Source organism: Adiantum capillus-veneris, chromosome 13 (assembly GCF_014529385.1).
Source record: "Adiantum capillus-veneris isolate H3 chromosome 13, ASM1452938v2, whole genome shotgun sequence".
In the NCBI taxonomy this organism is placed as follows: Eukaryota; Viridiplantae; Streptophyta; class Polypodiopsida; order Polypodiales; family Pteridaceae; genus Adiantum; species Adiantum capillus-veneris.
The window spans coordinates 155,146,787-155,165,054 of NC_140943.1; the positions used below are offsets into that span (position 1 = coordinate 155,146,787).

General features: G+C 50.1%; 1 protein-coding gene across 1 annotated transcript in view; it reads right to left on the minus strand.

The window, feature by feature from the left end:
* Positions 1-18,268, minus strand: part of LOC147445137 (biotin carboxylase 1, chloroplastic-like) — a 107,558-nt gene that overhangs the window by 47,979 nt on the left and 41,311 nt on the right. The window contains exon 14 of the mRNA XM_086527603.1: positions 17,877-17,952. Within this exon, the coding sequence (XP_086383729.1) occupies positions 17,877-17,952 (76 nt within the window). The remainder of the gene's footprint in view (positions 1-17,876; positions 17,953-18,268) is intronic.

Here is an 18,268-nt window from a genome sequence, read left to right on the forward strand (position 1 = left end):
ACACTCACCTGTCTCATGGGATACGATGTGCTATTAGCAAGATACGCAAATCTTCACACCAGCTACGGATCAAGACTAGGAGATACAGCGGAGTACCAGCAGAGGCCAGTACATGCCCAGTGTGTGACATCGAGCCTGAGACAGAGTTGCACTACACGTGCCACTACCCCGTCTACTACGAGATACGAGGCCGCTTCCATTGCTTGTTCAGAGAGGGCTTTGGACCATTCTCTAGAGTCATGCGGTTCGAGGATCAGAGATGCCTGGGTTTGTTAGACACAGAGAGAGCTTGATGAGAGGAAAGACTAGCCAGTCTCAAAGACAGATCACAGACTTCTTTAGAGCTGCCACTGGACACCCGGAGGAGTTACTACCACAGCAGAGCTCGTCGCTTTCCACCAGAGGCATATTGATCGACCGAGCGACTGAGCTTGGGAGATCTAGACGCCCACAACTGCGGAGAACTACACAACATCGACAAAGGGTGCATCAAAGGACCGGGTCACTTTGGCTCGACATGCACAATGCCCGGTCAGACTACTAACCATGGAGGAGATTGATGAGATCCGCCAGCGACCGATGCTGGATCTCCTATGATGTAGCTATCCCAGCTAGTTGTTTTAGATGCTTAGTCCACACCCAGCAATCTAGGATTCCATAGAATTTTATTTTGTCATTTTGTCATCTTCTTACTCTGACTTTGTATCAGATCCACCACATTGTAACTTTCTGGTCTCATAGGTCACTTTGGCCTTTTGAAGACATTAATATAACATTTCATTTAATTTCATCTCTCTCTCTCTCTCTCTCTCTCTCTCTCTCTCTCTCTCTCTCTCTCTCTCTCTCTCTCTCTCTCTCTCTCTCTCTCTCTCTCTCTCTCTCTCTCTCTCTCTCTCTCTCTCTCTCTCTCTCCCCCCCCAACAACATCATTAACCAGACACTAGAGGAGGAGCAGACGAGAAGGGTGCGCGCTTTACATGTGAGAATTTGCGGCCTTAAAGACAAAGGCAATGTGGACGAAGAAGTAAAAGAACTCACAGCCTTGATGAGGATTCATGAGCCGACACACACAAGGGCATGGAGAGTGGGCAAGATAAAGAAAAACGGAGGGAGTGGAGAAACCTCAAAAGAAAGAGCACTCTTCTTCCGTTTTCCCTCCATGGAAGCAAAGAAGTCATTCTTGAAGAAAAGACCAACTCTTAGAGAGACTGGCATCTTTCTCGGGGACGATCTCACCCTCTCATAGATCGCTCATATGCAGGAAGTAATGCCGGAGATAAGAGCGGCAAGGGGAAAAGGCAAGATCGCTTTTTACCGAGACGGAAAAATGGTAATACTTGAGCGACGCTCCACATGACGGTGTGACACTTATGGGACCACACTCAAAGTAGCTGCCTGGAACTGCAATGGATCTATGCATCTAGGTGTGGATGCTTTTGAGGATAGCTTTAATGGAAGAGACATCATCTTCTACTCTGAGACACACCAGGCCCCTGGGCAATCCATGCCTCACATCAGTGGACATAGGTGGGAGACAACCTACAGACAGGAGACACGCTCAGAGCACAGAGGGTGGGACTCGGGAGGAGTGGCAGTGTTATTTAGAGAGGATCTGCAGCCACTGATACATATAGCCCGCAGGGACAAGCAGGCTAGGTACATGTGGTTGAGACTGAAAGCAGAGACAGACAGATACCTCTATCTAGCTATTTGTTACTTTCCCCGGAGTACATCAGTTTATGCACCACCCAAAGGACAGTCCCCTTTCTCTATTTTGGATGATGACATATGGGAGTTCTCTAGGGACGGTGACATTATCATCCTCGGGGACTTCAATGCTAGGACTGCCCATCACCAGGCAGTGTTTTATGATACTTCAGAGGAGATGCTAAGAGAGATAGATGTGGTAGAGACGGGCCTTTCCAGAGTATCACGCGATATGGAATATACTGAGTATGGGCGACACCTGATAGACATGGGCACTGCACATGGATTGGCCATCTTGAACGGCCCAGAGAGATTTCCTGCTACGGGAGGTTTTACATGCTTCCCACACAGACATGGAGCCATCACGGTGGACTATGTCATGGCACAACCGAATCTCATCTCTAGTATCCAGTATCTCACAGTTGGGCCCAGACCGGTTGGGGTGGCGGTGGATCATGCTCTGGTGTCAATCACCATCTCCTTCCATTTCAGTGTAGCACACAGGCCACGCGTAGCAGCCCCTACTCGCTAGACATTCACAAGGGAGACGGACTCTGTATACTTGGACGGAATCTACAAACGCCTATGCACTGAGGACCCGGGGCGACCTATGGAGGAGCTAACTACTATACTGACACAGACATTACATGAGGCAGCAATTCAAGCATACCCACACACCCAGCCTGACCAGAGCCGCCGATTTGGGAGCATGCCTCAGAACAGTTGGTATGATGAGGACTGCCGCCAGACTAGAGCCAGACTTCAGAGGGAGGTGTTGTTGGGGGACGTCACTCACAGACAGTCACAGATGGACTTCCGACGCCTGGTGCGGCGGAAGAAGAGGGCTTTTTTGGCTAAACTCGAGCAGGATCTATATCAGCTATTCTTGAGTCAGGACTCTCGTGAGGCGTGGCGGCTCTTTCATGAGCAGTCCCCCGCCCCCCCCCGCTATTTCCTCCATAGAGACCAGGGGTCAGTACGCATCATCTTTGTACACAGTACCTGGACAGCCGCCCCTCCCCAACCCCCCCGAACCATGCCCACATACATGTGTCTTTTTCACTGCTGAGATGGTGAAGAAAGCCATTGACAGGATGAAGACTCGAAGAGCATATGATCATGAGGGCCTAGTGGCTGAACATTTCATGCATGCCAAAGACCTACTAGCAGAGCTTCTAGTAGTTATGTTTAACCGTGCCATGTGTGAGAGCCTACCGGACACTTGGAGCCTATCTACAATCGTACCTATCTTCAAATCAGGAGACCCCATGGAGCCTGGGAATTATCGCACTATTATGATTGGGCACACACTGGCACGGTTGTATGCATCCATTCTTGAGCAACAGCTGAGTAGATGGGCAGAGAGGGAAGTAATACGTGCAACTGGGCAGGCAGGATTCAGGAGAGGCTTCTCTACTCTTGACCATATCCTCACACTCAGGGCCATCATCGAGGAAGGCAGATCTCATGGGAGACGGATCTATTGTAGCTTTGTGGACTTCCGCAAAGCTTTCGACACGGTACCCAAAGCTAGACTGATGCGCAGATTACAGGAAATGGGAGTACCCACAGAACTCATTTGGGGGATCATGGCATTGTACAGATCAGTAGTAGGGCACGTACGCACCCCAGAGGGACTTTATACACCCGTTCACTCCACTATTGGGCTGAAACAGGGCTGCCCGCTCTCTCCCACTCTTTTCGGTATGTATGTGGATGAGATTTCTGACTACATTGACAGCGATGGGGATAAAGGTGCTGAGTTGGCAGGGACATGGATTCCACTTTGGTTATATGCTGATGACATAGTGTTGATCTCCGAATCCCCAGAGGGAATGCAACGTCAATTAAATGCTCTGCATACGTTTGCCCACGAAAGTGGTTTGTCTGTCAACCTGGGTAAAACCAAGGTTATGGTGTTTAATACCACCCCACAGTGGATCAGGACGTAAGCACCTACACTCACATACGGCCAGGAGACTGTGGAGTACACAGACGCTTACACTTACCTTGGAGTGCTTTTTAGCGGACCTACATTCTCACTCAGAAGAGCAGCAGAAACCAGACTTACTAGAGTCCACGCAGTATTGGGTAGATTGGAGAGGATGTTTTCGCAGGTTCAGTTTCAGGAACCCCGGACGAAGCTCTGGCTCTCTGACACCTTGGTGGCTTCAGCATTGCTCTCTGGAACCGAGATATGGGGACCTTCACTGGATCACCACGGGAGGACGGGTCGCTCAGACGGATGGGGGAACATGGAGAAACCTCTCGTCTCTATGAGCTCGCGGCTCATTAGAGCCAAGGCATCAGTACCACGGGCCATTATCCGAGCAGAGCTAGCGGCCCCCCCACTTGTGGTGGAGGCACTCACTAGATCAGTCTCCTTCATAAACCGCACATGGGAACTTCCTAGAGACAGATATGCTCGCATAGCACTTGAATCCTCTCGACAGTTAGCCATACAAGGAGATACAACATGCTGGTATGGGGAGATGACATCATGGTTTCAGGCACATGGGTTCAGCATAGACCGGCTGCCACCATTCCATTACTCATTGGATGCACCATCTCTCACCCTTACACAATCAGAGATCACCAAGCTCATACGCCAAGACCTGACCCAGCTAGACACCAGAAGGACATGGATACAACCAGCACAGGAATGGGGCACGAAGATGGCTTTCTACAAAGACCACCTTCTCCAGCTTACGGAAGATGGTTTTGTGGCGAGACCCAGATACATAGATACCCACTTGTCTCATGGGATACGATGTGCTATTGGCTAGTTACGCACATCTTCTCACCAGTTGGGGATTGAGACAGGGAGATACAGCGAAGTACCAGCAGAGGACAGGACATGCCCCTTGTGTAACATGGAACCTGAGACAGAGCTACACTATACATGTCGTTGCCCCGTCTACTACGAGATACGAGGCCGCTTCCATTGCTTGTTCAGAGAAGGTTTTGGACCACTCTCAAGAGTCATGGGATACGAAGATCAGAGATGTCTGGGTTTGTTCTTGCTCGAGCTGCGCAGACACAGAGATAGCGTGATGAATGGTGAGGCTAGCCAGTCTCAAAGACGGATCGCAGACTTCTTCAGAGCAGACACGGGACAGCCGCATGAGCCACTCCCACAGCAGAGCCCCCCCTCGTCTCACACCAGAGGCACAGTGATTGACCGAGCGATTGAATTGTGGAAATCCAGGCGCCCGTGAGCGACTGCGAAGAACTACACAGCATCGACGGAGGCTACGACACAAAATTCGGAGCACGCTGGCCACGCATGCACGACGCCCGGTGAGACTACTAACCATGGAGGAAATTGATGAGATTCGCCAACGACCGATGCTAGATCTCTTGTGATTCAGCTATCCCAACAAGCCGCCCATTTTTTGCTTAGTCTTTTGCTTGGTTCACATCGATCAACTTAGGACCCCATAGTATATATCTTTGTTTTGTACTGTTGTTAGGTTATTTTGTTACTCTGACTTTGTATCAGATCCACCACTTTGTTGTTAGGTTATTTTGTTACTCTCACTTTGTATCAGATCCACCACTTTGTAACTTTCGGGTCTCATAGGTCATTATGGCCTTTTGAAGACCTTAATATAACATTTCATTTCTCTCTCTCTCTCTCTCTCTCTCTCTCTCTCTCTCTCTCTCTCTCTCTCTCTCTCTCTCTCTCTCTCTCTCTCTCTCTCTCTCTCTCTGCCGCGCCTCCCCTCGAGCTACATTCGCAACCCCGCCCCCCTCCCCCTCGCTCTGCATGCACAGCCCCGCTATTAGCTACTCCCCTGCTTCCCCGCTGCCCGCGTAAAGTACCCCCCTCTCTCTATACCCGCTACGCGTAGGATGTCCCCCCTTACTCTACGCGTAGGATGCCCTTCCCCCCCCCCCCTCTTTTTTTAAGCGTAGCATGTCCGTCCCCTTCTCCTACGCGTAGGAGGTCGTTTTTTTTTTTTTCTTCTTTTTTTTCTTTTTTTTTTTAATTTTATGATATCACATTCCCATTGTTGTATATGCTTGCTCTAATAGGTCAATTTGGGCTTTTGAAGACGTTAACATATCATTTTATTATATTTATTCTTCCTTTCTTTCTTCTCGATACCCCCTCCCTCTCTCTATTTCTAGTCTGCACTCTAATTTACCATTTCACTTTATTTTATCTTATTTCTTTTTTATACCCCCTCCCCTCTCCCTCTATCTCCCGTGCACTCTCTCGCAGCTACGCGCCACCCCACTCAGCCAGCAACTGCGCCCGCTGCTAGTGTGGATGCACACGTACGTTTAGGGACCCCTTGGCGGACGGCGATCAAGCATGAGGAAGACGAACGATAAAGCCGACCCCCTAGAGAATGCCATTCAAAAATGCAAAGAGGAAATGACAGAGACCATGACCAAGATGAACCGCAATGTCTAGGGCACAATAAACATACTCGAAGGACGTGTGCCGATCCAAGAGAGCAAGATAAGCACACTGGAAGACCGAGTGACGACCCAAGAGGAAGAGATCGCGTCACTCAAGAAAGAACTCGCCAAAGCCCGATAAAGAAACACACTGGAAGAGGGCGAACTGCAACCCTCCGTAACGAAGAAATCAATTCGATCAAGGAACAAGTACCGGCCATCAAAGAGGGAGAAGAACAGCACAAAGAAATGACGACTTCTTGGGTGGATGTTCTTACCAAAACCCAACAGAAGGCGGACGAAGTCGAGAAATGCATCAAGGTGGCCAAGAAAGGAAAAGACAAGGAGATAACGACCACGTCCACACCCAACAACATCATTAACCAGACACTAGAGGAGGAGCAGACGAGAAGGGTGCGCGCTTTACATGTAAGAATCTGCGGTCTTAGAGACAAAGGCAATGTGCACGAAGAAGTAAAGGAACTCACAGCCTTGATGGGGATTCATGAGCCGACACACACAAGGGCATGGAGAGTGGGCAACATAAAGAAAAATGGAGGCAGTGGAGAAACCTCAAAAGAAAGAGCACTCTTCTTCCGTTTTCCCTCCATGGAAGCAAAGAAGTCATTCTTGAAGAAAAGACCAACTCTTAGAGAGACTGGCATCTTTCTCTCACCCTCTCGTAGATCGCTCATATGCAGGAAGTAATGTCGGAGATTAGAGCGGCAAGGGAAAAAGGCAAGATCGCTTTTTACCGAGACGGAAAAGTGCTAATACTAGAGCGACGCTCCACATGACGGTGCGAGACCTATGGGACCACACTCAAGGTAGCTGCCTAGAACTGCAATGGATCTATGCGTCTTGATGTGGGTGCCTTTGAGGATAGCTTTACTAGAAGAGAAATCATCTTTTACTCTGAGACACACCAGGCCCCTGGGCAATCCATGCCTCACATCAGTGGATACAAGTGGGAAACAGCCTACATATAGGAGACACGCTCAGAGCACATAGAGCGGGGCTCGGGGGGAGTGACAGTGTTATTTAGAGAAGATCTCCAGCCACTAATACATATAGCCTGCACCGCAGGGACGATCAGGCTAGGTACATGTGGGTTAGACTCAAAGCAGAGACAGGCAGATACCTCTATCTAGCTATTTGTTACTTTCCCCCGAGTACATCAGTTTATGCACCACCCAGAGGACAGTCCCCTTTCTATATTTTGGATGATGACATATGGGAGTTCTCTAGGGACGGTGACATTATCATCCTCGGGGACTTCAATGCTAGGACTGCCCATCACCAGGCAGTGTTTTATGATACTTCAGAGCAGATGCTAAGAGAGATAAATGTGGCAGAGACGGGCCTTTCCAGAGTATCACACGATATGGAATATACTGAGTATGGGCGACACCTGATAGACATGGGCACTGCACATGGATTGGCCATCTTGAACGGCCTACAGAGATTTCCAACTGCGGGAGGTTTTACATGCTTCCCACACAGACATGGAGCCAGCACGGTGGACTATGTCATGGCACGACCGAATCTCATCTCTAGTATCCAGTATCTCACAGTTGGGCCCAGACCGGTTGGGGTGGCGGTGGATCATGCTCTGGTGTCAATGACCATCTCCTTCCATTTCAGTGTAGCACACAGGCCACGCGTAGCAGCCCCTACTCGCTACACATTTACAAGGGAGACGGACTCTATATACATGGACGGAATCTACAAACGCCTATGCACTGAGGACCCGGGGCGACCTCTGGAGGAGCTAACTACTATACTGACACAGACATTACATGAGGCAGCAACTGAAGCATACCCACACACCCAGCCTGACCAGAGCCGCCGATCTCGGAGCATGCCTCAGAACAGCTGGTATGATGAGGACTGCCGCCAGACTAGAGCCAGACTTCAGAGGGACGTGCTGTTGGGGGAAATCACTCACAGACAGTCACAGATGGACTTCCGATGCCTGGTGCGGCGGAAGAAGAGGGCTTTCTTAGCTAGACTCGAGCAAGATCTATATCAGCTATTCTTGAGTCAAGACTCGCACGAGGCGTGGCGGCTCTTTCATGAGCAGTCCCCCCCCCTGCTATTTCCTCCACAGAGACCTGGGGGCAGTGCGCATCATCTTTGTAAACAGTACTGGACAGCCGCCCCTCCCCAACCCCCCTGATCCATGCCCACACGCATGTGTCTTTTTCACTGCTGAGATGGTGAAGAAAGCCATCGACAAGATGAAGACTGGGAGAGCATATGATCATGAGGGCCTAGTCGCTAAACATTTCATGCATGCCAAAGACCTACTAGCAGAGCTTCTTGCAGTTATGTTTAACCGTGCCATGTGTGAGGGCCTACCGGACACTTGGAGCCTATCTACAATCGTACCTATCTTCAAATCAGGAGACCCCATGGAGCCTGGGAATTATCGCACTATTATGATTGGGCACACACTAGCACGGTTGTACCCTTCCATTCTGGAGCAACAGCTGAGTAGATAGGCAGAGAGGGAAGGAATACGTGCAACTGGGCAAGCAGGATTCAGGAGAGGCTTTTCTACTCTTGACCATATCTAATACTCAGGGCCATCATCGAAGAAGGCAAATCTCATGGGAGACGGATCTATTGTAGCTTTGTGGACTTCCGCAAAGCTTTCGACACGGTACCCAGAGCTAGACTGATGCGCAGACTACAGGAAATGCGAGTACCCACAAAACTCATTTGGGGGATCATCGCCCTGTACAGATCAGTAGCAGGGCATGTACGCACCCCGGAGAGACTTTCTACACCGGTTCACTCCACTATTGGGGTGAAGCAGGGCTGCCCGCTCTCTCCTACTCTTTTCGGTATGTATGTGGATGAGGTTTCTGACTACATTGACAGCGATGGAGATAAAGGTGCTGAGTTGGCAGGGACATGGATTCCACTTTTGTTATATGCTGATGACATAGTGTTGATCTCCGAATCCCCAGAGGGAATGCAACGTCAATTGGATGCTTTGCATACGTTTGCCCACAAAAGTGGTTTGTCTGTCAACCTAGGTAAAACCAAGGTTATGGTGTTTAATACCACCCCACAATGGATCAGGAGGTCAGCATTTACAATCACATACGGCCAGGAAACTGTGGAGTACACAGACGCTTACACTTACTTTAGAGTGGTTTTTAGCGGACGTGCATTCTCACTCAGAAGAGCAGCGGAGACTAGACTTACTAGAGCCCACGCAGCTTTGGGGAGACTGGAGAGGATGTGTTCACAGGTTCAGTTTCAGGAGCCCCGGACGAAGCTCTGGCTCTCTGACACCTTGGTGGCTTCAGCATTGCTCTATGGAACCGAGATATGGGGACCTTCACTGGATCACCACAGGAGGCTGGGTCGCTCAGACAGATGGGGGAACATGGAGAAACCTCTCGTCTCTATGATCTCGAGGCTCATTAGAGCCAAGGCATCAGTACCACGGGCCATTATCCGAGCAGAGCTAGCGGCCCCCCCACTTGTGGTGGAGGCGCTCACCAGATCAGTCTCCTTCATAAACCGCACATGGGCACTTCCTAGAGACAGATATGCTCCCATAGCACTTGAATCCTCTCGACAGTTAGCCACACAAGGAGATACAACATGCTGGTATGGGGAGATGTCATCATGGTTTCAAGCACATGGGTTCAGCATAGATAGGTTGCCACCATTCCATTACTCATTGGATGCACCATCTCTCACTCTTACACAGTCAGAAATCACCAGGCTCATCCGCCAAGACCTGACCCAGCTAGACACCAAGAGGACATGGATACAACCAGCACAAGAATTGGGCACGAAGATGGCTTTCTACAGAGACCACCTCCTCCAGCTTACGGAAGATGGTTTTGTGGCGAGACCCAGATACATGGATACCCACTTATCCTATGGGATACAATGTGCTATTGGCCAGTTACGCACATCTTCTCACCAGTTGCGGATTGAGACTGGGAGATACAGCGGAGAACCAGTAGAGGACAGGACATGCCCCTTATGTAACATGAAACCTAGGACAAGGCTACACTATACATGCCGCTGCCCTGTCTACTACGAGATACGAGGCCACTTCCATTGCTTGTTCAGAGAGGGTTTTGGACTACTCTGAAGTGTCATGGGATACGAAGATCAGAGATGCCTGGGTTTGTTCTTGCTCGAGCTGCGCAGACACAGAGATAACCTGATGAACAGCGAGGCTAGCCAGTCTCAAAGACGGATCACAGACTTCTTCAGAGCAGACACGGGACAGCCGCAAGAGCCACCCCCACAGCAGAGCTCCCCCTTGTCTCACACCAGAGGCACACTGATTGACCGAGCGATTGAACTAGGGAAATCCAGGCGCCCACGACTGCGAAGAACTACACAGCATCGACGGAGGCTACGACAGAAAATTCGGAGTACGCAGGCCAGGCATGCACGACACCCGGTCAGACTACTAACCATGGAGGAAATTGATGAGATTCGCCAACAACCGATGCTAGATCTCTTGTGATTCAGCTATCCCAACAAGCCGCCGATTTTCTTGCTTAGTTTTTGCTTCACTCATATCAACCAGCTTAGGACCCCATAGTATATATCTTTGTTTTGTACTGTTGTTAGGTTATTTTGTTACTCTGACTTTGTATCAGATCCACCACTTTGTAACTTTCGAGTCTCATAGGTCATTATGGCCTTTTGAAGACGTTAATATAACATTTCATTTCATTTCTCTCTCTCTCTCTCTCTCTCTCTCTCTCTCTCTCTCTCTCTCTCTCTCTCTCTCTCTCTCTCTCTCTGCCGCGCTCCCCTCCCCTGCTGCTGTTGCTGCTCGCGCTTCCCTCCCCTGCTGCCCCTCGCGCTCCCGCTTGCCTCCCTTCCCCTGCTGCTGCTCTGACGCGGCCCTGTGTCTGCACGCTGCCGCCCCGCGCTACACCCCCGTCCCCGCCTTGCACCCGCACTGCACCCCCGTCCACCTCGCGTCCCCGCTGCCCCTCGCGCTCGCGCTGCCTGCACTCGCGCGCTGCACCCCCGCTGCACGTTGCCCTAGCCTCTATTCTCTACGCGTAGCATGTGCCTTCATCCCCTACGCATAGTATGTCTCCCCCCCCCCCCCCCCTGTCCTACGCATAGATTGTCCCTGCCCTCCCCCTTTTTTCTTTCACGCGTAGGATGTCTATCCTCTACGGGTAGGGATTTTTATTTTTTATTTTCTTTCATGTCCCCCACGCGTAGGATGTCTATCCTCTACGGGTAGGGATTTTTTTTTATTTTTTTTTTTCCTGTCCCCCTTCCCCCCACTTCTCTCTCACTCTCTCTACCATACTCCCCCCCCCCCCCCCTTCTCTCTCACTCTCCAATTTATAACTATCGCTATCTCCCACCGGCCGTACCGCCGCGCGCTCCACCACTAGCCGAGATCGCCGCTAGGGTGGTGCACCCGTGCATCTAGCGACTCCCTTGCAGCCGACTCCCCTCCGCACGCCAAACGGCCTCAACCCCCTTGCGGACGCCGATCGAGCATGAGGAAGACGAACGATAAAGCAGACCCCCTAGACAATGCCATTCAAAAATGTAAAGAAGAAATGACGAAGACCATTACCAAAATGAACCGCAGTCTCTGAGGCACAATAAACATACTCGAAGGACGTGTGCTGATCCAAGAGGGCAAAATAAGCACGTTGGAAGACCGAGTGACGACCCAAGAGGAAGAGATCGCGTCACTCAAGAAAGAACTCGCCGAAGCCCGATCAAGAAACACACTGGAAGAGGGATAACTGCAACCCTCGGTAATCAAAGAAATCAACACGATCAAGGAACAAGTACGGGCCATCAAACAGGGAGAAGAACAGCACAAAGAAATGACGACTTCTTGGGTGGATGTTCTTACCAAAACCCAACAGAAGGTGGACGAAGCCGAGAAATGGATCAAGTTGGCCAAGAAAGGAAAAGACAAGGAGATAACGCCCACGTCCACACCAAACAACATCATTAACCAGACACTAGAGGAGGAGCAGAGGAGAAGGGTGCGCGCTTCACATGTGAGAATTTGCGGTCTTAAAGACAAAGGCAATGTGGACGAAGAAGTAAAAGAACTCACAGCCTTGATGGGGATTCATGAGCCGACACACACAAGGGCATGGAGAGTGGGCAACATAAAGAAAAACGGAGGCAGTGGAGACCTCAAAAGAAAGAGCACTCATCCTCCATTTTCCCTCCATGGAGGCAAAGAAGTCATTCTTGAAGAAAAGACCAACTCTTAAAGAGACTGGCATCTTTCTCGGGGATGATCTCACCCTCTCGCAGATCACTCATATGCAGGAAGTAATGCCGGAGATTAGAACGGCAAGGGGAAAAGGCAAGATCGCTTTTTAACGAGACGAAAAAGTGGTAATACTTGAGCGACGCTCCACATGACGGTGCGAGTCTTATGGGACCACACTCAGAGTAGCTGCCTGGAACTGCAATGGATCTATGTGTCTTGATGTGGGTGCTTTTGAGGACAACTTTACTAGAACACACACCAGGCCCCTGGGCAATCCATGCCTCACATCAATGGATACAAATGGGAGACAGCCTACAGACAGGAGACACGCTCAGAGCACAGAGGGCAGGGCTCGGGAGGAGTGTTATTTAGAGAGGATCTGCAACCACTGATACATATAGCCCGCATATAGCCCGCAGGGACGATCAGGCTAGGTACATGTGGGTTAGACTCAAAGCAGAGACAGGCAGATACCTCTATCTAGCTATTTGTTACTTTCCCCCGAGTACATCAGTTTATGCACCACCCAGAGGACAGTCCCCTTTCTATATTTTGGATGATGACATATGGGAGTTCTCTAGGGACGGTGACATTATCATCCTCGGGGACTTCAATGCTAGGACTGCCCATCACCAGGCAGTGTTTTATGATACTTCAGAGCAGATGCTAAGAGAGATAAATGTGGCAGAGACGGGCCTTTCCAGAGTATCACACGATATGGAATATACTGAGTATGGGCGACACCTGATAGACATGGGCACTGCACATGGATTGGCCATCTTGAACGGCCTACAGAGATTTCTTGCTGCGGGAGGTTTTATATGCTTCCCACACAGACATGGAGCCAGCACGGTGGACTATGTCATGGCACAACCGAACCTCATCTCTAGTATCCAGGATCTCACAATTGGGCCCAGACCGGTCGGGGTGGCAGTGGATCATGCTCTGGTGTCAATGACCCTCTCCTTCCAGTTCAGTGTAGCACACAGGCCACGAGTAGCAGCCCCTACTCGCTAGACATTCACAAGGGAGACGGACTCTATGTACATGGACGGAATCTACAGACGCCTATGCACTGAAGACCCGGGGCGACCTCTAGAGGAGCTAACTACTATACTGACACAGACATTACATGAGGCAGCAGCAGAAGCATACCCACACACCCAGCCTGAGCAGAGCCGCCGATCTGGGAGCATGCCTCAGAACAGTTGGTACAATGAGGAGTGCCGCCAGACTAGAGCGAGACTTCAGAGGGAGGTGTTGCTGGGGGACATCACTCACAGACAGTCACAGATGAACTTCCGACGCCTGGTGCGGTGGAAGAAGAGGGCTTTTTTGGCTCGACTCGAGCAGGATCTATATCAGCTATTCTTGAGTCAGGACTCGCGCGAGGCGTGGCGGCTCTTTCATGAGCAATCCCCCCCCCCCCCCGGCTATTTCCTCCACAGAGACCTGGGGTTAGTACGCATCATCTCTATACACAGTACCTAGATAGCCACCCCTCCCCAACCCCCCTAATCCATGCCCACACACTTGTGTCTTTTTCACCGCTGAGATGGTGAAAAAAGCTATTGACAAGATGAAGACTAGGAGAGCATATGATCATGAGGGCCTAGTCGCTGAGCCTTTCATGCATGCCAAAGACTTACTAGCAGAGCTTCTAACAGTTATGTTTAACCGTGCCATGTGTGAGGGCCTACCAGACACTTGGAGCCTATCTACGATCGTACCTATCTTCAAATCAGGAGACCCCATGGAGCCTGGGAACTATCGCACTATTATGATTGGGCACACACTGGCAAGATTGTATGCATCCATTCTTGAGCAACAGCTGAGTAGATGGGCAGAGAGGGAAGGACTGCGGGCAACTGGGCAGGCAGGGTTCAGGAGAGGTTTCTCTACTCTTGACCACATCTTGACACTCAGGGCCATCATCGAGGAAGGCAGATCCCATAGGAGACGAATCTACTGTAGCTTTGTGGACTTCCGCAAAGCTTTTGACATAGTAACCAGAGCTAGATTGATGCGCAGATTACAGGAAATGGGAGTACCCACAGAGCTCATTTGGGGGATCATGGCATTATACAGATCAGTGGTAGGGCATGTACGCACCCCGGAGGGACTCTCAATACCGGTTAACTCCACTATTGGGGTGAAGCAAGGTTTCCCGCTCTCTCCTACTCTTTTCGGTATGTATGTGGATGAGGTTTCTGACTACATTGACAGGGACGGGGATAAAGGTTCACAGTTGGCAGGGACATGGATTCCACTTTCGTTATATGCGGACGATATTGTGTTGATCTCCGAATCCCCATAGGGAATGCAACGCCAATTGGATGCTTTGCATACGTTTGCCCACGAAAGTGGTTTGTCTGTCAACCTTGGTAAAACCAAGGTTATGGTGTTTAATACCACTGCACAGTGGATCAGGAGATCAGCACCTACATTCACATACGGCCAGGAAACTGTGGAGTACACAGACGCTTACACTTACCTTGGAGTGGTTTTCACTGGACCCACATTCTCACTCAGAAGGGCAGCAGAGACCAGACTGACTAGAGCCCACGCAGCATTGGGTAGATTAGAGAGGATGTGTTCGCAGGTTCAGTTTCAGGAACCCCGGACGAAGCTCTGGCTTTTTGACACCTTGGTGGCCTCAGCATTGCTCTATGGGGCTGAGATATGGGGACCTTCATTGGATCACCACGAGAGGCCGGGTCGCACAGACGGATGGGGGAACATGGAGAAACCTCTCGTCTCTATGATCTCGCGGCTCATTAGAGCCAAGGCATCAGTACCACGGGCCATTATCTGAGTAGAGCAGGCGGCCCCCCCACTAGTGGTAGAGGCGCTCACCAGATCAGTTTCCTTCATAAACCGCACATGGGAACTTCACAGAGACAGATATGCTCGCATAGCACTTGAGTCCTCTCGACAGTTAGCCATACAAGGAGATACAACATGCTGGTATGGGGAGATGACATCATGGTTTCAGGCGCATGGGTTCAGCATAGACAGGCTGCCACCATTCCAGTACTCATTGGATGCACAATCTATCATTCTTACACGGTCGGAGATCACCAAGCTCATCCGCCAAGACCTGACCCAACTAGACCCCAGGAGGACATGGATACAACCAGCACAAGAACTGGGCACAAAGATGGCTTTCTACAAAGACCACCTTCTCCAGCTTACAGAAGATGGTTTTGTGATGAGACCCAGATACATGGATACCCACCTGTCTCATGGAATACGATGTGCTATTGGCCAGTTACGCACAGTCTCACCAGCTGCGGATTGAAACCGGGAGATACAGCGGAGTACCAGCAGAGGCCACGACATGCCCCTTGTGTAACACGGAACCTGAGACAAAGCTGCATTACACATGCCGCTGCCCCGTCTACTACGAAATACGAGGCCGCTTCCATTGCTTGTTCAGAGAGGGTTTTGGACCACTCTCAAGAGTAATGGGATACGAAGATCAAAGATGCCTGGGTTTGTTCTTGCTCGAGCTGCGCAGACACAGAGAGAGCCTGATGAATGGCGAGGCTAACCAGTCTCAAAGACGGATTACAGACTTCTTCAGAGCAAACACGGGATAGCCGCAAGAGCCACTCCTACAGCAGAGCTCCCCCCCGTCTCACACCAGAGGCACACTCATTGACCGAGCGATTGAACTTGGGAAAACCAGGCGCCGACGACTGCGCAAGACTACACAGCATCGACGGAGGCTACGTCAAAAGATTCAGAGCATGCTGGCTAGGCATGCACGACGCCCGATCAGACTACTAACCATGGAGGAAATTGATGAGATTCGCCAACGACCGATGCTAGATATTTTGTAATTCGGCTATCCCAACTAGCCGCCCATTTTTGCTTAGTTTTCGGCTTAGCTCACATCGACCAATCTAGAGTCCCATAATATATATCTTTGTTTTGTAATGTTGATTAGGTTATTTTGTTACTCTGACTTTGTATCAAATCCACCACCTTGCAACTTTCTGGTCTCATAGGTCACTATGGCCTTTTGAAGACGTTAATACAACATTTCATTTCATTTCATCTCCATCTCTCTCTCTCTCTCTCTCTCTCTCTCTCTCTCTCTCTCTCTCTCTCTCTCTCTCTCTCTCTCTCTCTCTCTCTCTCTCTCTCTCTCTCTCTCTCTCTCTCTCTCTCTCTCTCTCTCTCTCTCTCTCTCTCTCTCTCTCTCTCTCTCTCTCTCTCTCTCTCTCTCTCTCTCTCTCTCTCTCAGAGCATTTGAGGCAGCTATACAGCTCTCAGAGAGTGGACATGAGAGAGCATGGTACTCACAGGTCAGAGCATGGTTTGAGGGACACGGTCTTGACATGGAGAGCCTACCACCATTCCAGTACGACCCCCACTCACCATATGCTCACCTCTCTCGCAGTGAGAGGAACTTGGTATTGAGACAGGATCTGTGGCAGCTACACACTAGGAGAGTCTGGGAGGCACCTAGCTTGGGGACAAGGATGTCAGATTACAGAGACCAGTTTCTCACCATATTGTCTGGGGGGTTCATACAGAGACCACGCTACATGGACACATATATGCCACATAGCTCACGGGTGGCGATTGGTCAGCTGAGAGTGGCTTCACACAGGTTAGAGATTGAGATCGGGAGACATACTGGTGTTCCGAGGGGGGAGCGAATCTGCAGAGCCTGCACAGAGGAGGTGGAGAGTGAGGAGCACTTTGTATGTAGATGCAGAGCATACACTGAGATCAGAGGCAGATATGAGGCCCTATTTAGAGGACAGCCCACTCTCCGAGAGATCATGGAATCTCGAGATCAGAGACAGCTCGGACGTTTCTTACTAGAGATACAGAGCCATCGGGACACACTACTACAGCCACACACAGCTACACAGACAGAGGGGAGACAGTCGCAGCTCACAGACTTCTTTCAGAGGATTTCCGCCCCCCCCTCACCAGACATTCAGAGGGGAGTGACACTCCCACAGGCGGAGGTGAACCGAGCTAGACGACGACCACGAGTCACAGGCTACAGGGGCGCGAGCTCCCACCACCGACAGATCGAGGAGATCCGAGCCCGGGAGCGCCGTGCCACTGAGGAGCGAGTGGCTCAGATGAGGGCTGACCCGACAGCTTTCATCCGGGTAGCCTTGGCACCAGACCCACCCATGTACCACATCTTACACCCCCCCATTAGTACAGGATGGAGCCAGATAGCTTGATGCATTCTCATGATTGTACTACCTTGAGCATACAGACATGCATATACCCCTAGAGATAGAGCTCCATCCCTCCTCAGATACTCCACTACCTACTTTCAGCTCAGTTTTGTATCAATTTTGTTTCATTTGTCTTTCCGATAGACGGATGACATACACACAATGTACATTTGATTTGTCTCATAGGCCGATTTCGGCCTGACATAGACGTTAAAAAAAAATGCTTAATGTGCAATTCCAAGACAAAATCAACTCCTTGAACACTCAAAGGTAAGGAGATTAAGCTTTACCAGTTATAATGGTATCGTTCAAAGCACGTAGCATCCTAGAAATGGCTCGTTCTCTTGTTGGTGCCCATACAATGAGCTGCATGCATACAGGAGAGAAACAACCAAGTAAATATGAAAGTGCAGTCATGTCTTTACCCAGAAAGCATGATCTGGTAACCTGATTTGCTTTGACATTAAAAAAAAGCTTCATCATAAAATTCCTTGTAGAATGCATGCTTTTGAAATGGGATGTCATGAAAATTAACTGCAGTTTTTAGCAGCTTGCAAAAATTCAATGTCATGTACAAAAGCACTCAGCCTTATGTCAAGCTTGGAATCTGCTCTACATCTAGATTCCTGAGCATCTGATGAATAATCACACTATTCTAACAAACATTGGAACTGAAAGAGGA